This window comes from Sarcophilus harrisii, chromosome 4 (assembly GCF_902635505.1).
Source record: "Sarcophilus harrisii chromosome 4, mSarHar1.11, whole genome shotgun sequence".
In the NCBI taxonomy this organism is placed as follows: domain Eukaryota; kingdom Metazoa; phylum Chordata; class Mammalia; order Dasyuromorphia; family Dasyuridae; genus Sarcophilus; species Sarcophilus harrisii.
In genome coordinates, this window is record NC_045429.1 from 193,816,348 (window position 1) to 193,843,173 (window position 26,826).

Consider the following 26,826-nt stretch of genomic DNA (forward strand, 5'->3'; position numbering starts at 1 on the left):
ATCATCCAGGACACATGGTAAATACTTAATGCCCATTGAATTGAGTTGAATGAGAAAACCAAACCTAAAGAAGATATTGGCATACCTCAATTTTATTGTATTTCACTTTATTGTGTTTAGAAGATGGTGGATGTTTTTGTTGTTGTTGTTTATTTGTTTTTACAAATTGAAGGTTTGTGACAATCCTGTCCGGAGTAAGTCTATCAGCATCATTTTTCCATCTCATGGCATGTTTCCATGCCACATTTTTATAATTCTCACAATATTTCAAACTTTTTCATTATCATTATTATTATATTTGTAGTTTGTGATCTGTGATCAGTGATCTTGGATGTTACTGTTATAACTGTTTGGGGGTAGCATGAGCTGAGCCCATATATGATGGCAAACTCAATCAATAAATGAGTTCATTGCTTCACCAATCCACCTTCCCCTTCTCTCTATACCTCTCCTCAACCTTCCCTGTTTCCTGAGATACCAACAATATTGAAGTTAGGTCAGATCCCACAGCAGCCTCTAAGTATTCAAGTGAAAAGAAGAATAAATCAATGTGGCTAATTTCATTGATGCTTATTTTAAATGAAATTTTCACAGCCACCCCAACCATAAGCAACTACCACCCTCATCAGTCAGCAGCTATCAACTCAGAGAAGACTTTCCACCAGCAAAAATACTAACTCATTGGAGGCTCACAAGATGGTTAAGATTTTAAAGCAATATTTTAAAATTAAGTTATCTACATTTCTTTTTTTAATAATAGCTTTCTATTTTCAAAATATATGTAAAGATAGTTTTTAACATTCACTCTGCAAAAAAACTTGTGTTCCACATTTTTCTCCCTTTCTTCCTCCCCTTCCTAGACAGCAAGTAATCCAATAAATATTAAACATGAGCAATTCTTCTATACATATTTCTACAATTATCTAAGTAAAGATCACAAATACAAACAACAGTGCTAGAGTCAAACTACTGGAAAAAGCTTTCTATAATTGTTACCTTTTCTTCACTTCCGAAGAAAGATCAAGATCAAGAAAAATCAGATCAAAAAGGGGAAAAATGAGAAAGAAAAAAAGCAAACAATAACAACAACAAAAAGGTGAAAATACTATGTTGTGATCAACATTCAGTCCCCATAGTCCTCTCTGGATGCAGATGGCTCTCTCAATCACAAGTCTATTGGAATTGGCCTGAATCAACTCATTGTTGAAAACAGCCTTGTTGGTTATCCTTCTAAAGACACAATACTATTGCATGCTTAATAGACAACACAGTATACCTATTAATTTTTATAAGAAAAAAATCATGTGACTCACTTTATTGACAGATATCCAATATATTGGGGTGGTCTGGAACTAAACTTGCAATGTTTCTGATATGTCCGTAGATATACTTGTTTGAAGGTTGTTAGTTGGGGAACATCATTTATTTGTGCCCCCAGAAGAAGACCTACCTTGGGAGTCTGCAAGATCAAGTCACCGGCCACAGGACCGCATTCAAATTCTAATTCTGATGTTTGACAGTAGTGTGTGTGTGTGTGTGTGTGTGTGTGTGCAATTACATTAATCTCTATGACCCTCAGTTTTCTTATCTGAAAAAACAGGATAATGGCATGTACCTCACAACAATGTGAAGATGCATATATACATATATATATACACATATACATATACACACATATATACACATACATATACACATATACACACACATGAATACACACATATACATACATGCACATATACACATATACATGTACACATACATATACACATGCATACACACATACATATACATATATACATATACACATACACACATATACATATACATACACATATACACATACATACATATACACAATACACATATATGCATATATACACATATACATATATACACGTACACATATATACACATATACATACACATATACATATACACACATATACACATATACACACATATACACATACATATATACACATATACACACACATATATACATACATATACATATACACATGTATACATATATACATATAAACACATACACACATATACACATACATATATACATAAATGCACATATACATACACACATATACAATATATACATATATACACATACACATGTACACATAAACACACATATATACATAATACACATATACATACATATGCATACATACATACACATATACATATACACACATATACATATACACATATATACACACATATACATATATACACATATATACATATACATACATACATACACATACACATATACACACATATACATATATACACATATACATATATATATATACACACATATACATATACATACATATATACACATATACATATACACACATACACATATATATACACACATATACATATATACACATATATACATACATATATACACATATACATATACACATACAAACACATATACACAAATATACATATATACACACATACATATACATACACATATACATGTATGCACATATATGCATATATACACACATATACATATACACATTTACATATATACGCACATGCGTATACGTATATACATATATAATATGCATATATACACATATACATATATATGCACTTACACATATACATACACACACATATATATACACATATACATATACACACATACATATATACACACATATACACATATATATATATATATACATACATATATACACATATACACATACATATATGCATACACATATACATATATACATATACGTATATATATATATATAAAGTTCCGTGTGAATGTCGAATATTATTGTTGTTACTATTGTTATTACTGTTTTGCTGCTGCGCGAGAAGTAATTTTCTCTCACAATCTCCTTTCTCCCCCGCTACCCGAGCTCCAGAAACAAAGGCTGCCCGGGGAAGCTTTCTCAAGAAGCCCTCTGGAGAGGTTAACGAGAATTAGCTGTTGATATACGAAAGGGAAGCTGCTGGGCTTCTCCCCTTCCCATAGGTCAGGGTTTTACAGAATCACCTGTAAAACGTACAGTCCCTACAACACAGCCTCGTCCTCCACGAGCCTCCTCCACGTTTCCTTCGCGCCCCGGAGCCCGCCCCTCTGCCTGCGCATGCGTACACCAAACGCAGCGCCCCACCCCATTCCTGTCCCTCCTCCTCGCAGCCCCTTCCTGATTGGGCCACGGGAGCCGAGGCACTTGGGGCGAGATTGGCGCTGACGCTCCGCCCTCGTGACTCGAGCGGGGGCAGTCCGGGACCGGAAGTGAGGACGGCTGTCAGAAGTCTTCAGCTGGGACTCACTGAGGGGGTCGTCGTTGCCGCTCGCACGCGTGCTCGGACTCCCCGGCCATGGGCTGGAGAGGAGCGCCGCTGTGGAGGCGGTTGCTGATCGCGCTCCTGCCGGGCATCTGCCTGGGCCAGGGCCCCTTCTTCCCCGCCGACGGCGGCGGTGGCCCGGACTCGGTAACGCCCGCGCTGGACCTCCGCCGCCGCCCGGTTCTGCTGTCGGAGCCGCAGGTCCTGGAGGCGCGGGACCTGTCCCTGCAGCTGCTGCGGGGCCAGGGGCTGGGCCCGCTGTCGCTGCCGCTGCCCCCTGATCTGCCCGACCTGGAGCCCGAGTGCCGGGAGCTGCTGCTGGACTTCGCCAGCAGCAGCGCGGAGCTGACGGGATGCCTGGTGCGCAGCGCCCGGCCCGTGCGCCTCTGCCAGAGCTGCTTCCCGCTCTTTCAGCAAGTCGCCAGCAAGGTGGACAACATCAGCCGAGCGGTCGGGGTGGGTAGAGGAGCCGTCCGGGGGCGGGGCGGGGCGTGCCGGCCGGGCGGCAGCAGGGAGCCCGCGGGGTCTGGGGCTCACCCTAACTCGGGGACCTCTCTCCGCCACTAGCCTTTATTTAAAACTTGCCACTGTCTCAGCCTCTGGCTACCAAGACCCGAAGGAAAACGCCCCCTGCCCTTAAGGAACTTACTGCCTACGGGGGCCCAGAACATCCAGAACCACGTAATATACCTAAGGTGAACAGTAGGTAGTTTTAGGTGAGAAGGCACTACCACCTTGCTGGCTGGGTCGAATAGTAAAGGCCCCATTTAAAAAGTGGTGCGTGAGCCAGGCAAAAAGTATTAACTCCTCATGTGTTCCATCAGTCCTGAGCAGCTGGGGATACAGAAAAAGGCAAAAAGTACAGCTCCTGGCTTCGGAGAGCTCACATTCTGACTGGGGAGACAATTTGCAAACAATTGTTTATACACAAGTGATTTGTGTGTGAATCACACATACACGCGAAGTATCTCTACCACCCCCACCCCCCACCCCCCGTCTCTGTGTACATGTGCTTGCGATTTGAGTCTGGTCTTAGTAGTCATGTGACCACGACTGATTTTGCCTCTCTGGGCCTTAATTTCCTCAGCTATAAAATCAATAGAAAAGTATTTATTGAACTCTTATGGAAGTCAAAAGAAATTTTGATTTTTTGGGGGGAGGCAATTGGGGTTAAGTGACTTGCCCAGGGTCATACAGCTAGGACATATTAAATGTCTGAGGCCCGATTTGAACTCAGGTGCTCCTGACTTCAGGGCCAAGTACTGCACTGGGCACTAGGGGTATATAGAAAAAAACGAAACAGTCCCTGCTTTGGGGAAGTTTATATTGGACCAGGGGAGAGAATGTGTAATTCAATAGAATTACTGTTTATTCAATAGAAGTATATAGAAAGTGTAGATTTATGTATATGTACATATATATGTGTGTATATAGGTACACAAATACACACACTGAATGAAAATAAGTAGGTGGAAGGTAATTTCAGAGGGAAGGGAGTAAGAACCTAAAAAGGCTCCTTATAAGGATTCCAAGAGGCAGAAGTAATGAGAGAATGCTTTCTAAACATGAGAAAACAGCTAGCTGGTTCGAAAGCATAGAGAGGGAGAGTTTAGAACATTTCGAGAGAAGAACAGTTGGCTGGTAGACTTTTAGAGGATACTTTGACTCCAACTCCCAATGTCTAGAAAAATAGGCTCTGAATCCCACTGTGAACTAAAATGTTTGTTATTAGTCAATCATTACAACTCCTTCCCCTTAGGTCATAGGATCATAGATTTAGAAGGGACCTTAGAAGCTATCTACTCCAGTTTCCTCATTTTACAGATGAGGAACTGAGACTTGAAGAATGTAAGTGACTTGCCTAATAATAGTTAATATATATAGAGTGCTTTGAGCATTATAAAATGCTTTACCTATTATTGTTTCACATTATCCATACAATAATCTATTATCCTCATTTTGTAAATGAAAAATATGAGGTAGACAGAAGTGACTTGCCCAGGATCACGTAGTAAGTGTCTGAGGCAAAATTTGAACTCAAATCCTCCCCATTCCAAGGCCATATTTCTATCCACTATGCAACCTAGCTATCTCTAAGGTCACACACTAAGGGACAGAGGAGGATTATTGAATTGCTTGACAGTAAATTTGTGTATAATGTTTTAAATAAAAAGAGCATACATGACTATTTATGGTAAAGATAGATTGTTTGCTGGGAGGTTATTGGCTTTATCAAATGAATCATCATGAAATTATTTTAAGGATTACTTAATAAAACTGAACAAAATAACAGAATTCATTTGGAGAACAAAAGGTTTTTGATCACAAGAGAAATAATATTTTTTCAAGAAAGAAGTCACTTCTATACCTCAAAATTTTATGAAGCTATAATTACTAAAATTATTTGGTACTGCTTTTAAAATAGGTAAGTAGATTAGCACAAGTGACTTATTTTGGAAATGAACTTGAAATGAGCTTTAAAGAAATTTAGGGACTCTAAGAGGTAGAGGTAAGGACAGAGTGAATTTCATTCATAGGGCACAGTTTGCAAAAACACAAGATGGAATGTCATGTGTGTGAAACAGCAAGAATCAGAAACAACTTATAAATCCAAGAATATAATCTACTTTAGGAAAGATACTCTATATGATTAGAACTTCTGGTAAACCTATAAAGTAATAAATATAATACTTTTCATAATAAAGTAGGTTTGGATCAGCACCTTATATAATGCTAAATTCTAAATGCATTCTTGGCTTAAATATAAAAAGGCCACATCATAAATAAAGAGGAAAAGGAGGTATTTCTCAAGTACAGCTGGGAGATAATAAAGAATAGATGTGATTATTAAAGAGAAAATTAAAAATTCCCATTAAAATGTTGATTTTTTGGGGGGAGGCAATTGGGGTTAAGTGACTTGCCCAGGGTCATACAGCTAGGCAGTATTAAATGTCTGAGGCCGGATTTGAACTCAAGTGCTCCTGACTTTAGGGCCAGTGTTCTATCCACTGTGTTATTTAGCTGCCCTGCCCCCACCATTAAAATTTTTAAAAAAATAAGCAAAACCAATGTAGCTGAAGTGATTCAATTGACACACAAAAATGTTAAGTTTATATGCAATTTATGTATACTTTTCCTTTCTGTTCTCTTCCCAATAGTTAGTCTACCCTCCTTCCTTAGTTGGAGATCCCAGATTCTTGCCTTACACCTATTTCTGATTTATGGGTTGGTGGGTTTTAGAGTAAGAACCCTTTTTTCTGCTCTTCTTTCCCATATCCTCTTGCCTCATGTTCTTTATCACCCTCAATCCCAGAGAATCCTTCCCATATATTACAAGGTAAAGGAGGGGGACAAATCCTGCCATTCCTTACATGTCACTCCATATATACACATACCTTTCCCATTCTATTACTCATCTAAGGTCCCTTATTATTTTTTCATCTCATATATCATTCTAGCTCTAGCATTTAATTTCCTACAGCTCTTCACTTAGACCATGGGAGCCACCATCACTTCTGCCTCTAAAGGCAGCTGTGGCACTTATTTTTATTATGGAAGTTGTTTTGTAATGAAAGGAATACTGGTCTTGGAGTCAGGAGAGACTTGGGTTTTGTCTTACTAGCCAGCCTTACTAGTCATATGACTATGAATAATTTCACCTCTCTAGGCCTTAATTCCTCCATTTGCAAGATCAGTAGACAAGCATTTAGTAAACCCTTTACTGTATGCCAAATACTGTACTGAGCAAGGGGGATAGAGTGAAAAATGAAACAGTCCCTGCCTTTGGGAAGCTTATGTTTGACAGGGAATAGAATGTGTACAGCTTGCTTGCATAGAAGTATATAGAAATAAATATGAGTTAAATTTTAGAGAAATATTGTAATAGCTAGGGGTATCATGAAAAGTCTTATGTAGGAAATAGCACTTCAACTGCACCTGGAAGGAACCTAGGAATTTTAAGAGAGGGAGGCGAGAATAAAATGTAATCCATTCATAGGGAATAATTTCTACAAAGACAGGGAGATGAGAGAGGGGATGTCATGTGGAAGAAATAGTGAGAAATGGGAATAATGCCTATAATGCCTACCTCAGAAAATTTGGAGATCAAATCAGAAAATATGTGTAAAGTTCACTGCCAACATTAAAGTGTTATATAGATATTGATGGCTGCTATTATTCATTCTTGTAAGGGTCTATGAATCAAATCTCATTTTCCCATAAAAATAATTTATGTAAGGGCAAGGAAATAAGAAAAAGAACTATGAACTGAGATAGTCAGGGGAGGCTTCTCAGAGAAGATAGGATTTACCTTAAAAGAAATAAAGATTTAGATACGAGAGCAAGAAGTTGAAGGAGTGGTCTTTCAAGGAAAAGTAGTAAGTATAAAGATAGAGAAATACAAATGACATAGTCAGGGCATATGAGTAGACTAATTTGACTAGAGTTGAAGATAATTCATAATAATAGTAACTAACGTTATTTAGAATTTTAACATTTTTACTTTATATGATCTCATTTGTTCTTTACAAAAACCCTAAGAAGTGGTAAGTATTTCAAGTATTATTATCTTCTTTTATGCTTGAAGAAACTCATTCTGATATTCAGGATCCTTTAGCTAATTTTGGATGGAGAGATTTGAACACAGTTCTCTTATGATTACCAGTCTAGTGCTCTTACTACCATAGTCATCTGTTAACATGGGGGGAAGTGTAACTAGGATATAAATTCTGAACCAAAGAGAGACCTTAGCAAAAATCTATTCCTACATTACTACTGTGTTATTTTATTTTATTTTATTTTTGTTGAGGCAATTGGAGTTAAGTGACTTGCCCAGGGTTATATAGCCAGGAAGTGTTAAGTGCCTGAGGTCAAATTTGAATTCAGGTCCTCCTGACTTCAGAGCTCTATCCAGTACACCAACTAGCTGCCCCCATTACTACTGTATTTTACAAATTAAGAAACTGAGGCTCAGAAAGATTAGGTATGACACCTTAGGTATGACGGGTAGTATGTAGAACCCAAATTCTTGGTTCCAAATCCTATATTTCAAAACATTAGCTTGATGCTAGATTATAAAGCACCTTGAGTATGAGACCAAGGAGTATAGACTTCATTTGGTTCTCTAATACACATACCAAATGATTTTGGGCAAGGATTGCCATGCAAAACTATATTTTAGAAAGACTAAACTGACACTGAGTAAAATATATTAGGGCAGGGAGATCAGTTAGGAGACTAATGACATAATTCAAAGTCTGGAGTGTGAAGGGCCTCTGGATCATAACGCTAGAGTAGAAAGAAAGTTATACCCATAAGAGGTTTTACTAAGGAAGAATCTTAAAAGACTTAATGACATAGGATTAAGATGAGCATAGAGTCAAGTTCGAAGTAATTTAGGAAATTATAACTATCTGCACAGTTTGTTTCCATTATTATTAAAATGTTCTGTGGAAAAACTTTTAAAATCTAGTTAGGTAAAACTGCATCATATTTTCTTTTGGTTCATGTGACAGAACAAAAAGCAGATCTTGACATTGAAGATGAAAACACATGCCTTTTTTAAAGTCATTTTTGTGATAACTCAGTCACCATATTTTTTTCAGTCACCACATTTTAATTATATTTTGGTATTGACATATAGAAGTAACAATACTTTTGAGAAGCAAAATCTTTTTTTTTTATACAAGCTTCTGTGCTTTTAATCTTTAAAAGAAACCCTTTAGAAAATGGTGTTTTAAAAACAGCCTTCTTAATGCACTACCAATTTAAATAATGCTATTTTTGTATGGGCTACTCCATACTAAAAAAGGAGAGCAGCTTATAAAATGTAAAAGATAGTTGGATTGGGTTTTTCATTGTTTTTCAAACATTTTAAGAAAATGTTCCTGTAGAGCATTGTTATAGTCTTATATTTCTCTGCTTTCTGAGATTTGTTTAATTTTGTGTTGCTTGGGCTCATCTTTCAAATTTTGTAATCTCTTATGATACAATTTATCATTAATAATTATTATGTAATAAATGTTTGTTGAAGTAAAATTCTGTGATCAAAGAACTAATGGATTTGATTTCCATTCTTTGAACAAAATCAGATTACTTTGTTACTTATGCATTGTTTTAATGCTTTCCCCCCCATTCCTTCTCTATTTACTTAAACAATTGGTTATTACATTTAATGTCCTTTCTCCCACTAAATGGCTACTTATATTTGTTGTTCTACAAATGTGACAGTTGGTAAAAAGTTGAATTATACCTGGATAAATCATCTATCTTTTCTGAGCCAGTTTTATTATCTCATATAATGGTAGTTGAAATACTTTTGTTCTAATGCTTACAGGATGGTTTTGAGGAAAACATTTTTTAAAACTGGAAAACATAATGCAAAGGCATTTTAATAAATGATCATTAATAATTGTTTAGCATTTATATAAAAAATGGTACCCCAGTTATCTTATTTGGTTAAGCTAAAAATATTGTGTGTGTATATTTTTAAATGAAAAGAATATATTGTTCTACTTTACTGTTTCCCCTTTTTTCTTCATTCTAGAATATGTCAGAGAGCCATAATTGTGCCAAAAATCTCTTGATGTCAGACAGGGTGCAAATTGTGGTGGTTCTATCTGAATTTTTTAATGCCACATGGCTGGAAGCAAATTGTGCAAGTAAGTAATTGTTATCATGATTCTGAATCGTAAATAACAAGTTTTACTTAATTATTTGGAACTACTTAATTGACTTGTTCTTATTATAACTACTAAAGAGTTAACAATATAGTTCAATGCAAAAAATCGAAGTTAGGAGGGTCACTAAATAGTTAAATTACAACCTTAGGCAAATCTTTATGCCTCCATTTCCTCATCTGTCAGAAGTAGGTTATCATATTTTACCTACTTTGCAGGCAAGTAAATTGTAAGGATAATTATCATATATCAGCATGTTAGAGTTGAACAGCATCTCAATCATCTAGTTTACTGATGTCACATGATTATTTGTTAGGCTATTAGGTCTTAGAGAGTATAAGTGATGTGCCCAAAGGTAATCAGAGAACTAAATGAAAAAGTGCTTCAAAAAGTGTAAAATGTAAAATTTAAATGTAATTACAAAATAAATATGAAATTCTTAAAATGTTAAATGGATTTCAAAGTACTTGTTTGGGTTTTAAATGGACTAGAATGATGGAGTTAATAGAGAGAAAAGGAGGGAAAAGTATAAAACTACTTATTTACACATAATACCCATTTATGTAAGACAGAATAATACATTGCTTATTTGGAAATCATTTATCTGGTTGATCTAGAATACAAATGAGAATCATAGTTAAGTGTTTGAGCAGCTAAATGGCATGCATGAAAATCATACATTTAGCAAAGTCCCTTAGATCCTTATCAAGGGTCTTTTTTTTCTTATTTAAACATATTTCTAATTAGCCTTTTCAGTTCAAGTCATGTGCCAAATAATCTGATTTCCAAGTTAATTAAAAGTGGAGTTAATACTTGAAACAGGTACATTGACAGCAGCAAAAAAAATGACAGCTAGTGGAGAAGGAATAGAAACATCATAAAAAAGAGAAAAGTTTTGAATGGTAATTAGAACTTTACATTCTCAAAGCAGCAAAATAGAGTAGAATAATTAATGTTCATAGTAACCCTGAATTTTAAAGAACTGCTTAAACTTTATAATATTCTGCTTTTATAAGCAAAGAAGTGTGTAAGAAATATGTATATTAGAAAGATTTATATTAAAAGTGGTTAGGTAGAAATTGTTGCTGTTGAAAGGGAAAGTTACCAAGAAAATTCATTGTGTAAAATATATTATTCCTTAATGACATCCGGTATTTAAGTAGTTACTTTAATATAAAACAATTCAGAATATTTTGTGATTATATATACCAACCTTGTGACAACTGGCTAAATAATTTTTGTATAATAAAATATGAAAATAATGTACCTTGTTCCCCCCCCCCTTTTTTTTTTTAATACAGATTGTTTAACGAATGACAGGGAAGAACTATCAAATAGCACAATTAAGTTCCTTGAACTATTCAATCATACTTTGACATGCTTTGAGCATAACCTTCAGGTATTTTTAACTTTTTACTGAAGATAAGATTCAGCCCACTACATAGTAACTTCAGTGTATATGTATTAGGTATATTTGTTAAATTGTTTAGTAAATGAATTATTTTCTTTGTTTTAATAACTCTCTCTGACATGGTTTTGGAAACAGTTCCCATTTTACATAATGTTAATATGTGTCATGTGTCTTTGGGGATTCAGAGAATTACATTCAGTTAAGAGAGTTCAGGGAAAGCTTCATGGAGATGGCATTTGAACTATAAACCTTATGCTCTTTTAGTTAGTGGATGTCACTTCTCTAAGGCTTAATTTGTGTTGTGACTTTGAAACTTTTGGGGTCCTCTGTTTCCTCTTCTATAACATGAAGGGACACTGAACTAGAATACTCTAGGGTTCCTTCTACCTCTAAATTTACAATCTTTTCTGATCCTCTAGTCAAATAAAGGAATTAAAGGAGTAGGAATCAGATGCTTGAACCGACTGGATTCAACAACATTGAACTTGTGAAGAAAAAGCATCAATCTAGGGAACAGAAAAGATAAGAGGATTAATAGAATTTATGTTTTCACATTTAATATTTACCTTTTGAATTTTAAGCATCCTTTATTTAGCATCATCTTTTATATGTGTATTAATAGTAGATGATAGAATTTTTATCACTTTTTACTTGGGGGGAAAGATAGGTTATATTTAATGTAGCACTAATATATTTGAATCTTTTTTAGCTCTGATCAAGAGTATTTGGGTTTGAATTAGCACAGGCTAGGGCAAGTTTTATATGTGGAATGATAAATTTGTAGAGTTCACAGCTTGTTTTGCAAAATAGGTTAAGATATGCCTATAAGAATATTCCCCCAATAACTTTCATGATAAAAATTTATTATATTACATTCTAACAATAATCAATAAGTATTAAGTGCCTACTTTGTGCCTGATACTATACTAAGTATTATGGGGACACAAATACAAAGAAACAGTTCTTGCTGGCAAAAAGCTTACATTCTAATGTCTAAAGAAAACAAATACATATAAAATATATGCAACATAAATATAACTGAGCCCACTGGGCACACTACAAATTAATATTGTTTAGTATCATCTAGACCCTCAATCAGGTATTTATCCCTAATTGATATCCTGTTAAACTCCTCATAGATACTACTCCAAACTTTTCTTCTCTCATAAGATTTTCACATCTCTCCTTCCCCTCTTCGCCCCCCCCCCCCATCCGTTTTAGTTGAGGACCTTACCTCTTACTTTTCTGTGGAAATTGAGGCCAATAACTCTCTTTTCCCCCTTCTCTATATCCTTAAACCTTTTGAAATTACCCTCCACTCTCTTCTCCTTTCCCCAGTTTTAACAATGAAGTGGCCTTTTCTTGGCCAACATCCACCCCTCTACATGTGCTTTTGCTCTTTTACCCTCCCATCTTTTCCAGTAGATTGCCCTCTTACTTATCGTCTCTAATTTTTAATATCTCTATTGCTATTTTTACTTCTGCCTTCTGAAATGTCCAGCTGTCTCTATCCCAGTCTTTATAAAAAGGAAATCTTATCTTTCCCCTCAAGCTATTGTCTATTGTCTTTCCCTTTCTCAGCCAAACTCTTAGAAAAAACTATCTACCCTCACTGCTTCCACCTCTGGTCACACTTATTCCTCACCTCTGTTTTCAGTCTGGTTTCCAAGTTCATCATTAATCCGAATTTATTTTTTCCAGAGTTGTCTGATGGCTTTTTATAGATCCTTATCTTTCTTGATCTTTCTTCAGTATTTGTTACTGTTATAAAATTTCCTTACACTGCTCTCATTCTTCTTTGCTCTAGGACACGTCCCCTGTTGCGGGTGTGCTTCTCTTATATCTTAACTTTTTCTCTTGATGATATTATCTTCTTTAGTCAATTTCAAACTGGGCATCCCAGAGATATCTCACATTCAACAAGTCTAAAGTACAATTTGTTATTTTCTCTATTTCTGAAGCCTACCCTTCTACTAAATTTTCCTATTTCTGTTGAGGACACAATATAAATCTTCAAGAAATTAGCAGTCACATGATTATTCCAGGATTTGGTTTATATTACTCCCCTTTTCATGATATCATCCAGTCATACTGACTTGCTCTCTATTACTTACACATTGCATTTTATTTACCATTCTATCCCATTTTGATTGGATATGTAGGGGAGAGTAAGATTGAGAAATCAAGAATTATCAAGCTGTGAATCTGGCAGATGGGAATGATGGTGGTACCCTTGATAGAAATAGAGAAGGAAGGAAGAAGGATGGATTTGGGAGAAAGCTAAAGAGTTCTCTTTAGACCAAGTTGAGTTTGAAATGTGTATGGGATTCCTAATTTGAAATTTCCCTAAAGAGGTTCCTTAAAGAGGATGTACACAAACACACACACTTACATACACATATACACAAAGAGGTTGGTTGTGATATGTGATTATAGCTCAGGTGAAAATGAATCTGTGGCTTAATATATAGACCCAAGAGTCATCTACATAAAAATAATCACATTGAAGTTGATGAGATCACCTAGAGCATGTAAATAGAGAAAATACAGGACTGAGTTTTGGGGTATGTCCACAGTTATGAGGAGGGTTCTGGATGATCATCCAATAGACGATACCAAGTAGTGGTCAGACAGGTGGGGCAAGAACCAAAAGATAGCAGTGCCACAAAAATGCTGAGAAAGATAACCCAAGAAAAGGTAGGCAACAATAATAGATTCTTTGGAAATATTAAAAAGGATAGATAAGGACCCAGAAAATGCCTTTGATTTTGAAAAATAACAAAAGTAACTCTGGAGAGCAGACACTTCTCAGTTAATCTATGAGATTATAGAGAATACACAGAGCATACATACAAAACAATCTATGGTTTTGAGGCTGCTGTACCACTAAATGGCTTGGCAAGCACAAACCATTCATAAAACACACACACACACACACACACACACACACACACACACACATAAAGGAAAATTTGTTAAAGCCTCAATTATTAGTAAATAATTGTTTTTCTCCCTTTTTAGTTCTTTTTCTTTGATTTTCATGGTTATTGAAAGGTTCAATGTCCTGTTGTGAGGATTCTACTATATATTGCCTATAATTTAGTCATCATTTTTTACTTCTTAAGAACAATATTGTTCAACTTATTCTTCTGCTTGGTGGTTGGTTGTGAAGGACATAAAACACCAAGTCCTAGGCTGGATGTGTTTTGTGATTGCTGATTTCTTGAAGATTTAAATGAACAAAAATCCCTTGATTTGGTGCATATGTTATCATTAACTAAAATAAGAGTTTCACATCAGTATGTACTCAGTGTTACTATCTATATTGTAGAACACTATCTTTTAATATTGTTTTATATGTAGGATTGGAAGTCATCCTTTTGTGTTGCTTTGTTCTATATTTTATGTCTTTCCTAAGTGTGACTGCTCCTATTGCCTGTGGAATAGTAACATAAAAACCACTCTTGTTCTGCCACCTACCAGGGACTGTAGTGGCTCTGCCATTTCACATCTTGCTCTGAGTGTTAAATACCAACTGAGGCCTTTTCCAGTATGTAGTCAGGGTAGTAGAGAGAAAAGCCACTGTTATCTTCTTCTTCAACCATATAGTAGTAGTAGGATTTAGGTACCTGAAGAGGAGATATGTCAAAAAAGCAGATGGAGAAAGGGACCCTCATGTGCAAAAATGTTTGTAGCAACCCTTTTTGTCATTGCAAGAAACTGGAAACTGAGTGGATGCCCATCAGCTGGAAATTGGCTGAATAAATTAGGATATATGAATGTTATGGAATATTATTTTCTATAAGAAACAATCAGCAGGATGATTTCAAAGAGGTCTGATATGAACTGATGCTGAGTGAAGTGAGCAGAACCAGGAAATCATTGTACACAGCAACAAGATTATATGATCATCAACTCTAATGGACGTGGCTTTCTTCAATAGTGAGATGATTCAGACTAGTTCCAATGATCTTGTGATGAAGAAAGCTATCTACACCCAGAGAGAGGAGTGTAGGAACTGAGTGTGGATCACAACATAGCATTTTCACTCTTTTTATTGTTGTTTTATTGCATTTTATTTTCTTTCCTGTTTGATTTGATTTTTCTTGTGCAGCAAGATAATTGTATAAATATGTATGCATATATTGGATTTAGCATATATTTCTATCATGTTTAACCTATATTGGACTACTTTCTATCTAGGGGAGGAGGTGGGGAAAGGGGAAGGAAAATTGGAACACAAGGTTTTGCAAGGATTAATGTTGAAAAATTATCCATGCATATATTTTTTTTGAGGCATTTGGGGTTAAGTGACTTGCCTAGAGTCAGACAGCTAGGAAGTGTTAAGTATCTGAGGCCAAATTTGAACTCAGGTCCTCCTGACTTTAGAGCTGGTGCTCTATCCACTCTGCCACCTAGCTGCCACCATGCATATGTTTGGAAAATAAAAAGCTTTAATAAAAAAAAAAAAGAAACCACAAAAAAAGCAGGTGGAGGGAGGGGAGAGAAGGGAAAGGATGTAGCAAGGAGAAAGTTTTCAGGTAGCAAGGAGAGAAATGCTTAAAATAAGCATTTCTTATATCCTTTATTACTTATATTCTTTTCCTCTAATTGAAAAGGAAATTGCTAATTTATAATCCGTTTGACTTTTGAATATTCTTTATAAACAAATGAACCCAAATGAATTTATTAAAATAAGGCCAATTTTTCAAAGAAGTAAGTTTTTTTTTTTTTTTTTGTGTGTGTGTGTATAGAAGTGACTCTGGGCTCTTAAAGGAAAACCGGAGTTTTTCCTTTTACTCCAAAGGATTGCCTCAAAAACTGTAGGACTCTGTTCAAGAACCAATCTAGCTGATTTTGCAGACATTTGTCACTGAAACATTGATTATAAGGTGCACATAGCAATTAACCATGTACTAAAGTATAGAATAGTTGCATTTTTTTTCAATTTAGAGGATAATACTAGTGAAATTACAGGTGTTTAAAGTTTTAACATGTATTTTATATATAATGTGTGCTCTATTTAGGGAGATTTGACCAATTTTCTCCAGCAAAGAAATTACACAGAAGTGTGCAAAAACTGCCAGGAAATATACAAATCCCTGAGTACATTGTATAGTGAGATACAAAAAATGAATGACCTCGAGAATAAGGCTGACTTTCAAACACATCTATGCATTGATGTGGAAGATGCAGTAAGTGTTTTACTTCTGTTATATAAAAGAAATGGCTTTAATGTAGATTCTGGATCCCCTTCTAATCAGTACTGTCCATATTGTTTAAATTCATGTTGCTAGGATAATAGCTCATTTATGCAGTGATTCATCTCACAGTAAAAATTTATTTTATTTTATTATTTGCATAATATATATATTATTTTATTTATAATAAAATTTATTTAGTTTATAAAGGGCTTTCCTCCCAATAATCCCTGAAGTGTAATTAAAATATTATTACCTATATTTTACATATGAAAAAACTAAAGTTCCCAGAGAAGTTCAATATCTTCTCTGCAGTTAGTTTCACATTAGCAGAGCTTATTCTTAAACTCAGTATCCTTTCTTAAAGAGAGCTATAAAATTCAAATAGAAGCAGATCTTTGCAGGCCCATATCGACTTAGAAAACTAGAAATTAACATATGTATTTTATCATATTTTTAATTATTTTGTTAAATATTTCCAACTTATATTTTAATCTGGTTCCTTTCTAGAATTTTATGGGCAATGAGTTTTATACCTATACTTAATAATATTATTTGTTTTTCTTTTGAAATACATGATATTTTTACTAATGATTTTGTGTAGTTTTATTTTTGTTTCCAGCATACTTAAAGTTGATATAGTCCCAAATTTTTTTTTTTTTTTTTTTGTCCACAATACCTCCCATGAAATTAGGTGATTTACAAACTAAAAACAAATTTTTTCGGACAATGGAAAACTTGATTACATTCTGCCACTAGATGGTGCATGTGCATTAGTAAAGGGTTACTTTATCAATTAGTGCAAATACCTGAGTGCCTACTATGTGCACATCTTTCTGGTAAGCCCTGGGATAAATACAAAGTTGGTTTCATGGAGCTTTGATTTATGACAGAGTTTATGGTGAACGCCAACTGAAATTGAAAAAAAGTGACTGAAACTGATGTGAAGAATGTAATATCAAGGAAGGGAAAGTGAAATGTAGAAGATATTATTTAGGAGACTTTGGATACTTAAATTGATAAAATTACCCTCTGATGAAGGTTAACACCCCCCTGAAAAACCAGGAAATATGTGTATTATTATCCAGTTTTATTTAGCTCCATTTGAAACCTGAAGTCTTTAAAAAGGTATGACTAGGATTACGATGTTTTGATCCTTATTTTAAACTTGGGACACTGAAATTTCTTTATGATAGCAAGAATAAAATAACTTAAAAGAGAAATCAAGTTTTAGGTTAAATTTTATTTGTCAATAAATTTGTAGGTTGCAAATAAGATCAAAACAAAAAAAATTCCAAGAGTGCATGAATGATGTCTGTTAATATTTACTGTGGTTTCATATTAATATTTTTAAAAATTTCAGATGAATATTACTCGAAAACTTTGGAGTCGAACTTTCAACTGTACAGTGCCCTGCAGTGATACAGTTCCTGTAATTGCTGTTTCAGTATTCATTCTCTTTTTACCAGTAGTTTTCTATCTTAGTAGCTTTCTTCACTCGGAGCAAAAGAAAAGAAAACTCATTCTGCGTAAGTAGCACAAAGAATAAATTAATAAACATTTCTTAAGCACTTATTATATGATAGGCACTCTGCTAAAAAGTGGGAATACAGATACAAGCAAGCAAATTGTCTCAAGGAGTTTATATTTTATTTTATATATTTTATATGTTAATGGGGAAAATAAATAAAAGGGAGATTGAGGGAAGAGGGAGGACATCTAGTGTCATGGTTTGAAAAATGTTTGGCAAGCAGTGTGCTGGCTTGGTTTGGGGTGAGATAAGGTGAAATCATATATAAGAACCAAGGGTTACAAAGGTGGACTCTGCCTGATTTCCAGTGGGAGGGGATGATGAGGATGTATAAGCAGTTAATTCATTTAGAAATTTATTAAGTTCCTACTGTGTGCCAGGCACTGCACTAAGAAAAAAAAATTAAAATGGTCTCTCTTGTCAAGAAATACATAGTCTAAGGTAGGAGACAACATGCAAACAAGATATATAGAGTACATTGAGGGCATTAGTTAGGGCATTAAGATTAAGGAGGACTGGGAAAAGTGGTGTGATTGTAGCTGAAAAGTGGAAATAAACCATGAAAACCAGGAGACAGAGATAAGAAGGGAGTAGTTCTAGATATGAGGGACAGCCAGGGAAAATGCTTGGAATAGGGAGATGGAGTGATCAGATAGACCAACTGCATCATTTGGTGGGGAGTATGGTATAAAACAACTACAAAAGAAGGAGCCAAGTTGTTAATGGATCTAAATGCCAATAAAAGGATTTTATGTTTGATCCTGGAGGTAATAGGGAGCCTACTGGAATTTATTAAATGAAGAGATGTAGTCAGATCAGCAATTTAAGATCAATTTGAATAGGAGTTGGAATGGTGAGAGATTTAAGGCAGGGAGACCAACTGGCAGGCTATTTAGGAATGAGGTCCTATATCCATGAGGGTTTCTACCTGGGTGATTACAGGGTTAGAAGAGAAAAGGGGAACGTATGAGAGATGGTACAAAATGTGGGAACCATAGGACTTGGAAACTGATCAGAAATGGAAGGGTGAGAAAGAATGAGGAATTGAGGATAATACCTAGCCTGGGTGACTAGAAGATGACACTGCTTTCAATAGTAATAAGGAAATTAGGAAGAATGGGAAGATAATGAATTCAGTTTTTGGACATGTTGAATTTAAGATGACTGGGATATCCATTTCCGAATTTCCAAAAAGACAGTTGGAAAAGGAAAACTAAAGGGTGGGAGAAAAGTTAGGACTGGACAAGTAGATCTGTTAATCATCTGCAGAGGGAATATATTTGAACTCCTGGGAGCTATTGGGATCAATAATATAAAAGACAAAGAAAAGACAAATATTAATGGGAGTGGTGTGAATGAAGACTCGGCAAAAGAGACAAAAAAGACCAATTAGAGAGGTAGGAGGAGAACCAGGAGAAAACACTGTCATGAAAAATGTCAAAGAGAAGAGGGTGATCGACATTTTCAAAAATTACATAGAGGTAAAAAAGGATAAGTGTTGAGAAAAAGCCATATGTCAATTAAGAGGTTTCAGGTAGCATGGTTTGGCAGTTTTGTGGGGGCAAGAATTCTTGACTCAGGTCCACGAATTTTTTTTTCAGAATTTTGATAGCTATTTAAATATCATGAGTTTCCTTGGTGATCTCATACATTTTATTTTATTCATTTAAAAACTGTCTGAGAATATGTTTTTAGACTTCCTCAGACCTCCAGAGGGGTCCATAATACACAGATCTTGTTTTAGGAGTACTCAATTTATATATAGTACTTTTCAATTTGCACAACACTCTACTTATTTTTTTTTCTATTTGATCTTTACAACAGTCCTGTGAGATAGGTACCTAGGATTATTATCTATTTTAGAGAGGAAGAAACTAAAGTATAGAGAGGCAAAGTCACATAGCCAGTAAGTGTCAAAGATGGAATTAAAGATAAGTTTTTTTGATTCCTAAGTGGAGCACTCTTTCCGTGTTTTCAAGATAAATCATCATATTTTAATTTGAAAAGAGCCATCAACTTAAAATATCAAAAGAATGGACTTGTTGGGAGTGGGGTATTGGACATGGGAATCATCAAATAAAATCACAAAAATAAAATTGACTATATCTTGAAAGAATTGAATTGACTTGTTATCTGTGTAGCTAGCAATCATTTCTGAATCAGTTCCTCATGTACCACTAAAGCACTGGCTTATTATCAAAAGTTAAAGTCAACACTACATTAGATGAAAGAGTAAGAAATGAAAAGAGCTACTTAAGCAATTTATTAATGTAAAAAATGGGAAATGTCTAAAGAGAGTACTAACCTAGACTGTCACTATTTTCCTCAGGAGTCTAACTAATATCTAGATTTCTGAGTTCTCTAAAAGTTTTAGATCTATGATCCTATAAAAGTAGTCACTTTATTGAAGAGAGAAAAATCACTTCAGCTAGTTGATTTCCTGATCTGCTAGAGATATGGCAACCAAGGGCCATACCTATTTTCCACCATAAACTTATTGACAAAATTATATAAGGAAGGATGGGAAAGATTATGAGTGGTGCTCCTTCATTAAATTGTGAGAAGCAGTAAGTTTACAGAAAGCTTTATACAAATTCCAGTTAATCTAGACATTTTCAAGAGCATTTGAGGATGAAATTAAAAGGAGGATAATAGTTGATAAATGGAAAATATCTGCCATAATTTTTCTAGCAATTTTTTTTCATTAATTACAGTGAAGGAATTACATTTAACCTCTTTTGCAATATGCTATATATATATATATATTTTTTTTTCCCCCCTAGATATTAGGGTTATATTTTCTCAAATATGGAAAAAGCCTAGAATAGGGTTAAATATAAACAATTTAGTTCTGTGCTGGAGATAACAGAATTTTGTGGGCATTGGGGCATTGATTCTGAGAAATATTTGAAAGACATACTTATTTGGAAAAATAAACACAAATTAGTACCAAAAAATTTGAGATGTGAATAACTTTTGAACCGTATGCCTACTTTTTTTTTTTTGCAAAATCTTTTTTTCTAATCAATTTATATGAGAGTCCAGGACATCCTTGATAAAAATAGAAGGAGCAAACAAATAAGCAGGCTTTCACAAATGGCATTCTATCGTAGATCATGTTTTTATAGTCATTTCATTGACTAAAAGATGTAGAGAATATAAAATCCAATTGTATTTACTATTTATTGACTAAATAAGCATTCAATTCAATAAAGCAAATGTAGCCTTCCACTCTGTCTCTCATTTATATGCATACATAAAATATATAAATCTGAATGTATATATGTGTGTGCATATGTGTATATATATGTGTGTGTGTGTGTGTGTGTGTGTATTAGCATCTTACAAGATTTCTTTGATTTTTCAAGTCCTCCTTCTTTCCCCAAACTTTCCAGTCTTCTTAAAATTTTATATTCTTCCACATATTTATAATTCACTGATTTTGGCCTTCTTGCTGTTCTAAAAAAAAAGTCCTTTCGACTCTGTATTTTTATTGGCTACCCCCCATCCCTGGAAAGGTTTTCCCCCTTGTTTATTCTTTTGGTTTCTCTGGCTTCCTTCAAGTACCAACTAAAATCTTACCTTCTACAGGAAACTTTTTCTGATCTGCCTTATTTGAATGTTTTTTTCTAATAATTATTTCCATTTTATCCTGTATATAGTTAGTTTGTATATAATTATTTGCATGTTGTCTTCCCCATTAGACAGTGAGCTCCTTGAGAAAGCTCTCTTTTGCTTTTTTTTTTTTTGTGTGTTCCAGTATTGAGTACAGTGCCTAATACATAGTGACTGGTGCCAGAGAAAACTTTGGTTAATTTTTTATTAATGCCAAGTAGGGCATAAAATGAGATAGATACTCATTAAAAATGTTTGTCATAATCATAGTAGCCATAGATGATATCAACGCAGATTCTAGATGGAAGAGTGATTTCCTTTCAATGATACAGACTTCTAGATGCTCATGTTTGCAGCTGAACTGGATTTGAAAACACTCAACATTGTAGAACTTCCTAAATGAGACCCTAATTAATTTAAAGATTTTGGCCTAACTCCACAATAGTTGGATGAACTATACAGAGTTATCCATGAATATATCTTGATGAGATAATTGATGAGCCCAGAATTAAATAAGAGGAAGAGAGCATTGAGCAACTTGTTTAACACTTTTCAATTGTTCTACAATTTTTCTGAAAAACAAATCCTTTTGATCTGATGATATTATATGGGTACAAATTCAAGGAGTTCAAGAAATCAGTTAGCCAGTTAAAAAAAAAATCAATGGAGAGATATGATAGGAATGAATAGGTTATAGCATTATTGGTTAAGAATATATGCAAAAGACATAAAAATACTATTAAAGAGATGTATCAAAAAAAAAAAAAAGGTAGACTAGTCAGAGAGAGCAAGGGATACATAGACTGATGGCCTAGTATATATGTAATGTTAGGAGATATAGGAAGAGACACTTTGCACATTTGGTTAGACCTTTGGGAAGAGTTTATTAGCAGAAATGAAGTTAGAGAAGACAAACAGAGATGGGAAAGATGAACATTCTGCTTGGAAGTAGTACCCATGTAATGAAATAACAGTTCTATGAGTTTTGAAGTATTTGGTGATGTTGGTATGACTGTCTTTCATTGTATGATCCATGAAGACAGAAATTGTGCCTGCTTAATTCATTTTTTGTTTTTATTTGTCTTGGTTTTTTTGTTTCTAGCAAGGCATTGACAGTTAAATGTTTTTAGAAGTTGATGAGGATGAAGAAATTAGATTCATTATGCATTTTTGAACTTGCAGTATTTGCATTCCAATTTAAAGTATAGACATTTTCTTAAATGTATTTGGTAATCAGATTGAATAGACTTTAACTTTTATTTTTTAATTCTTTTAGCTAAGCGTCTTAAATCCAGTTCCAGCTTTGTTACCTTTCAAGAAAATTCAAACTAAAACCAAAAAAAGTGGAACTGAAATTATATCCCATGAGTAAGTAGAAGAGGAAACAACCCACGCAGAAAGAAGATAACAAGTCCATGTATGTTTGAACCATTATTAACTATTGAACCATTATTGAACTATTATTGACTGCCAAATGAATTAGCTAAAAGTTCTAATAGGTCAAATTCTTGACTGTGGAGCTATATGGGGATTTTAAGCTCATTTTAAAATGAGACTAAATTCTTCCCATAGTTTTTGGTATTTATTTTGGAGTCTCTTTTTTGGGTTAAGATTTTTGTATTTACATATGTGGCAATGGTTATCTACCTTACAATGTTTTTGCAAAGTAACATAAATAAAATGTAAAAGTAGTCTTTGTTTAAAGGCAGATGGTTCCTACTTAACCTTTTATAGGCCAAATATCTCAAACAGGAAAACAAACAATTTTAAAATCTAGATATTTGATTTATAATTAGCAAATCTTTTATTTGTTGATCTTAATGATTTGTATCCAAGATTTAGAAAAGGAAATATGCTCCCTTTTAATATAAGGATTAAGAATTCCTTCAGTTAAACACTAAGAAGAATAAGTGTTCCCACTATTTCACATTTACTGTAATGGAATTCAGCAAAAGATTTAAGTACCCTCCACTGTAGTACTATTCAACATTTACTAAGATATATCTAATTTCTTGGACATCTGCATACAATATTTAATTAAAATTTCTATTTTTATTAAAGTAATTTTTGAAACTTCTTAACTTTAAGCTTTTCCAATAATTTATAAAAGACAATAAGTCATATTAGTATGTAAATCAAGGAAAAGATTTATGGTAATTGCCTTGTTCTTACTTGCCTTTTAAAAATAGTATTAATGTTGTGTTTTTGTCTTTATTTTAAAACAAATTGGTATTGCCCAACTACTGTAATTTAAGTTTTAATAATCCAGGGCAAAAAGAAGTTCTTTGCTATAAGGCAACTGTATTTTTAATCAAATTTTACTGTCTGTCACCTTATTGATTTATTACAGCATTAATTCAAATAAAAACCATAATTATTATGTTCTAAAAATTGTAGCTTTACATCCAGACTAGTAGATAGATGTATGTTCAGGGTTTGGAGAGGAGAAGGTAATAAGACAAGGGAAATCCAAGCCACTTTAGTGACTCAGTAGGAATATTTAATTTACTCTGTTATTAAACAACTAATGCTTGATGGCACAAAACTAAATGACTCAAAACAAGTAGTATATTAACATAATACTTTAATTTTCATAATTCTGTTTAAATGTATATGATGTGATTGAAATGAAGTTAGACATTCTCACCAAGTTTAATTTTAATCCTATTTTCTAATGTTCAGTTTAATTAAAAAAAAATAGTTCAGTGTTAGTATTTGGCAGCTATTCTCAGCTTTTTAGAGTTAGAGTATTTTATTAATGCTTTTTTAAAATTTTGCTATTGTTTGACTTAAGAAAATATGAAAATAATTGTTCTTTGTAGAAATTCATTTTTGGTAAAACAGTAAGAAATTTCATTTTCATGTCTAAGTTATATGTATGGTATATGAGAGAAGGCTGATTCTTGGCTGTTGAACAGAAAACAAGTATTTGTTCTTGCCTGGGCTCTATTCCTAAACTTTCTGGATTTGTTCAGCTGCCACCTTCCATGCTGTTCCTAATAGCATTATCTTGATTTGAAGAATCATATGATTGAACACTGTTGAAAGCATCTTTTATTAATCCTAATAAAACCAGTTTACATTTCCAAAGTTAGAGAATGACAGCTTTGATACTCTAAGTAGTGGCTTCCGAGCTAAGTAGTCATGAAAGTCATTACTTTTGGATATGGTAAATAAGCACTTTAAAAATGAAAGAACAGCCTTCATTTTTCTTTTGACTGACTCATGTGAGTTTCGAAATGGCATTTGCAACAAACCAAAAATAATCCTGTTTAAATATTTAATTATTGTATAATCATTGCATAGTTCTATATTCTGGAAACATAATATACATATGTGCTCCTAAAATATATTAATTTGTTTTAACGTAGTAGGTTTAAAAATAAATTACCTTAAGAAAATTTTAGTATTGCTTTTGATTTTTTAAAAAAATACCATTTTTCCAGGTTGTAATTTCATAATGTACCTTATTGACTTTTCAGAGCCTTCTTTGAATATTAATTATTTGTATTCCAACTAAAATAAAAGGCATTTAAATTTTGGGTTAACATTTTAACCCAAATATAAATAAGATAAAATTATATGTAAAACTGAAATATTATGCATATCAATGTAGCTGAATCTGATCTCTGTTTAGTAACTTATTTCTGCTGAATCTGATCTCTGTTTAGTAACTTAATTCTAATAGAACCAATGTTTTTGTATTAGCATATGGGCAGTTTACATTTCCTATTATACTTCTTAAAACTACATGGAACAATGCTGAGTGAACAGAGATGCTGGACTCAAATTCTGGCTCTGCTAAATTGCAAATACTACCTGTACGACCTTAGACAAATACTTAATTTCTTTCTATAAATAGAAACTTTGACAAGATCACCTCAGAAGTCCCTTCTCATTCCATCATCCTTAATCCATTTTCCCTAGGAATAACATTAAAATTGCTAGTCCTGTTCCAGGCCAAGGATCATACATGATGAACAATATGTCAGTAGAGCAGATAATAACAATAGCAAATATCTTTAAGAACATAATAAAATTATGCTCCAAGTTATAGAATTTAAGGATTGCAATGAATTTTAGAGATTAACTGAACTAACCCCCTCATTTTACAGAAGAAAAAATTAGGCCCAGAGGGATAAGAAAGACGACTTTGCCTAAGGGCACATTAAGCTCACTATACCATACTGCCAGTTACATATATGGTTTTTGTTGTTGTTGTTGTTTGTTGTTTTTTTTTTTTGTTGTTGTTGTCTCTTTTTTCTGAGGCAATTGGGGTTAAGTGACTTACCCAGGGTCACACAGCTAGGAAGTGTTAAGTGTCTGAGACCAGATTTGAACTCAGATTGTTCAAGTTGAACTTCAAGGCTGGTACTCTATCCCCTGTGCCACCTAGCTGCCCCAATATGTATGTTTTAATAAACAGAGATAAATCAAGGAGCGTCAATATTACACTGAATTGTATATGTACCATATTAGAAAGACAATTGTATCATAAATGTGATGTATCTAAAACTAATATGATAGCTATAATAAATGTTTAACAATTTCTGTTGGCTTAGAATTTGTAAGGTTTTGTGGGGGTGGAGTGGGACAAAGGACTTAGATGGGCCATCACATCTTATTTTTTAAAATTTATTAATATATTTTGTTTTGCCACAATGATCCCATCCCACTACCTCCTCCCACATAAGTCTTTGCCTGGAGAAAAAAAAAAAGTTAAGCAAAACTCATATAGTGATTGTGAAAAATAGAACATGTAACATTCTGCATTTAGTTTATTTTTTCTTCTTAGAGAAGAAATGTGTTTTACTCTTACTATAAGGGAAAGAAATGTGCTTTAACATCAATGATCTGGAACCAACAAAAATTTGTATTTGATCTGAATTCTATTTTCTTTTAATATTCATTTCTAGGTCCTAATTGTCTGGCCTCTTTGTCCAAGGCTGAATTCAGGAGTCATTTCATCCATAGAGTCTTCTGTAACTTTTTCTACCTTTCCCCTCACTACTTGCAATTAAAAATGCTTTTTCCTTCCTCAGA

At 34.0% G+C, this 26,826-nt stretch overlaps 1 protein-coding gene across 2 annotated transcripts; it reads left to right on the top strand.

The window, feature by feature from the left end:
- The first annotated feature begins 3,248 nt into the window (after nucleotides 1-3,248).
- Nucleotides 3,249-26,826, top strand: OSTM1 (osteoclastogenesis associated transmembrane protein 1). Of its 2 annotated transcripts, XR_004233639.1 has the most exons (7): nucleotides 3,249-3,804; nucleotides 9,893-10,007; nucleotides 11,327-11,424; nucleotides 16,464-16,631; nucleotides 18,001-18,166; nucleotides 23,060-23,200; nucleotides 26,700-26,826. XR_004233639.1 is itself a non-coding variant. In XM_031964458.1 (6 exons), the coding sequence occupies exons 1-6, from the start codon at nucleotides 3,382-3,384 to the stop codon at nucleotides 23,113-23,115; spliced, it is 1,026 nt and encodes a 341-aa protein (XP_031820318.1). In that variant the 5' UTR covers nucleotides 3,249-3,381; the 3' UTR covers nucleotides 23,116-25,179. The 2 variants fall into 2 exon arrangements, 1 of the variants encoding a protein (XP_031820318.1); XM_031964458.1 differs by lacking the exon at nucleotides 26,700-26,826 and having other exon boundaries at nucleotides 23,060-25,179.

Coding starts and splice junctions, on each gene's coding strand:
- OSTM1 (XM_031964458.1), top strand. CDS start 3,382: ATGGGCTGGAGAGGAGCGCCGCTGTGGAGGCGGTTGCTGATCGCGCTC. Junction 11,425..16,463: donor GCTTTGAGCATAACCTTCAG/GTATTTTTAACT, acceptor TGCTCTATTTAG/GGAGATTTGACCAATTTTCT. Junction 16,632..18,000: donor GCATTGATGTGGAAGATGCA/GTAAGTGTTTTA, acceptor TAAAAATTTCAG/ATGAATATTACTCGAAAACT.